At 33.4% G+C, this 1,352-nt stretch overlaps 1 protein-coding gene across 1 annotated transcript in view; it reads left to right on the forward strand.

Moving 5' to 3' along the window:
* Positions 1-726: 726 nt before the first annotated feature.
* Positions 727-1,352, forward strand: part of Pmar_PMAR015175 (peptidyl-prolyl cis-trans isomerase D, putative) — a gene marked incomplete at both ends in the record, with an annotated part of 6,372 nt that continues 5,746 nt past the window's right edge. Inside the window, one exon of the mRNA XM_002788345.1 lies at positions 727-822. Coding sequence (XP_002788391.1) covers positions 727-822 — 96 coding nt within the window. The remainder of the gene's footprint in view (positions 823-1,352) is intronic.

The following is a 1,352-nucleotide window of genomic DNA, read 5'->3' on the forward strand; positions in this document are numbered from 1 at the left end:
TTTCCTCAAACACTTGTGAAAATTCACGCATGAAGTATACGAAAATCATGCACAATTTTCAGATTTTCATCAACACATGTGATTGATACCACTTTGTGCTCAAACGATCGGGGTGGGAAAATTTTCACTTTTTTCACAAAAAATAACGGTTAATCTGAGAAAATGTTAAAACTGGTAGAATGAGGTTGGCAGTATGGGAAAAAATGTTGGCTTTTCTCAACTGAGCTCGTAGGTTTGCTCACTACATTATGAAACCAACGAAAATTTCCGAAAAATTTCTCATAAAATTTCCATATTTTCACCAACACATTATTTTATTGGTAGTATGAGTTAATACCACTCCTTTTTGATTGATCGGATTTTGAAGAGGAAATTAGGAAATTTTTTTAAGGATTTTTGGGAAAAATTTGAGGAAAAAATTTTTGATAGGAATTTTCACGATCACGCTCCTTGGAATAGATTTCCGGGCACATGTTTGGAAAATTTTCACAAAAAAATGGATTTTTTGGGGGAAATCGGGAAATAAAATGGGAAAATTTCAAAGCTTCTTATAGTAGCAAGGATTTTTGTAAAAAAAATTGAGGGAAAATTCGGAAATTTTGTAAAAAAAGGAGATTTCTTTGGAGAAATCGGGAAATGAAATTGGGAAAATTTCGAAGCTTCTTATAGTAGAAAGAAGTTTCGTAAAAAAAATTGAGGAAAAATTTTTAGTGATTTATTTTTCAGGTGCCGAATGCCTGTAAGAATTTCTTGGCTTTAGCGGCTTCGGGCTACTATGATGATACGAAATTTCATCGTTTGATTCCGGGGTTTATGGTACAGGTAGTGAGGGAATCTTTAGGTTGAGCGGGTAGGATTCAGATTAGGTCCGAATGCGTCCTATCGTCTTTTACTTTTTGATGAAATTCTGACTCAGAATGTGTGAAGTAGTGAACTTTTTCTTTTCTTTTGTTGATTTTTTTCTGATTTTTTTTGAAGTGGCGGATTAGATTTTGTAGTTGGGTATTTGTTTTATGATTTTCATTGGGGTTAATTATCAGAATATTTGGAAAAAAGTAAAATTTCGGAAATTTCGGTTTATGAGATGATTCAAGTTTTGCTCAGTGATTTTTTCCTATGAGTTTTACAGAAAAAAATTGTAATTATCGATTTTTTGGAAAATTTTCGATTTTTTTTAACGTCTGTGTGGTAAAAATTGCATGTGTTGGTGACAACATGAAAATTTCTGCGGAAATTTAGGGAATTTTTTTCTGGTTCGTATATGAACTCCTATGAGCAGCAAGAAACCCCGATGAGCTCACGTGTGTGTGTGTGTGTGTGTGTGTGTGTGTGTGTGTGTTTGTGTGTGTGTG

This window comes from Perkinsus marinus, assembly GCF_000006405.1.
Source record: "Perkinsus marinus ATCC 50983 genomic scaffold scf_1104296928266, whole genome shotgun sequence".
Taxonomy (NCBI): Eukaryota; Perkinsozoa; order Perkinsida; family Perkinsidae; genus Perkinsus; species Perkinsus marinus.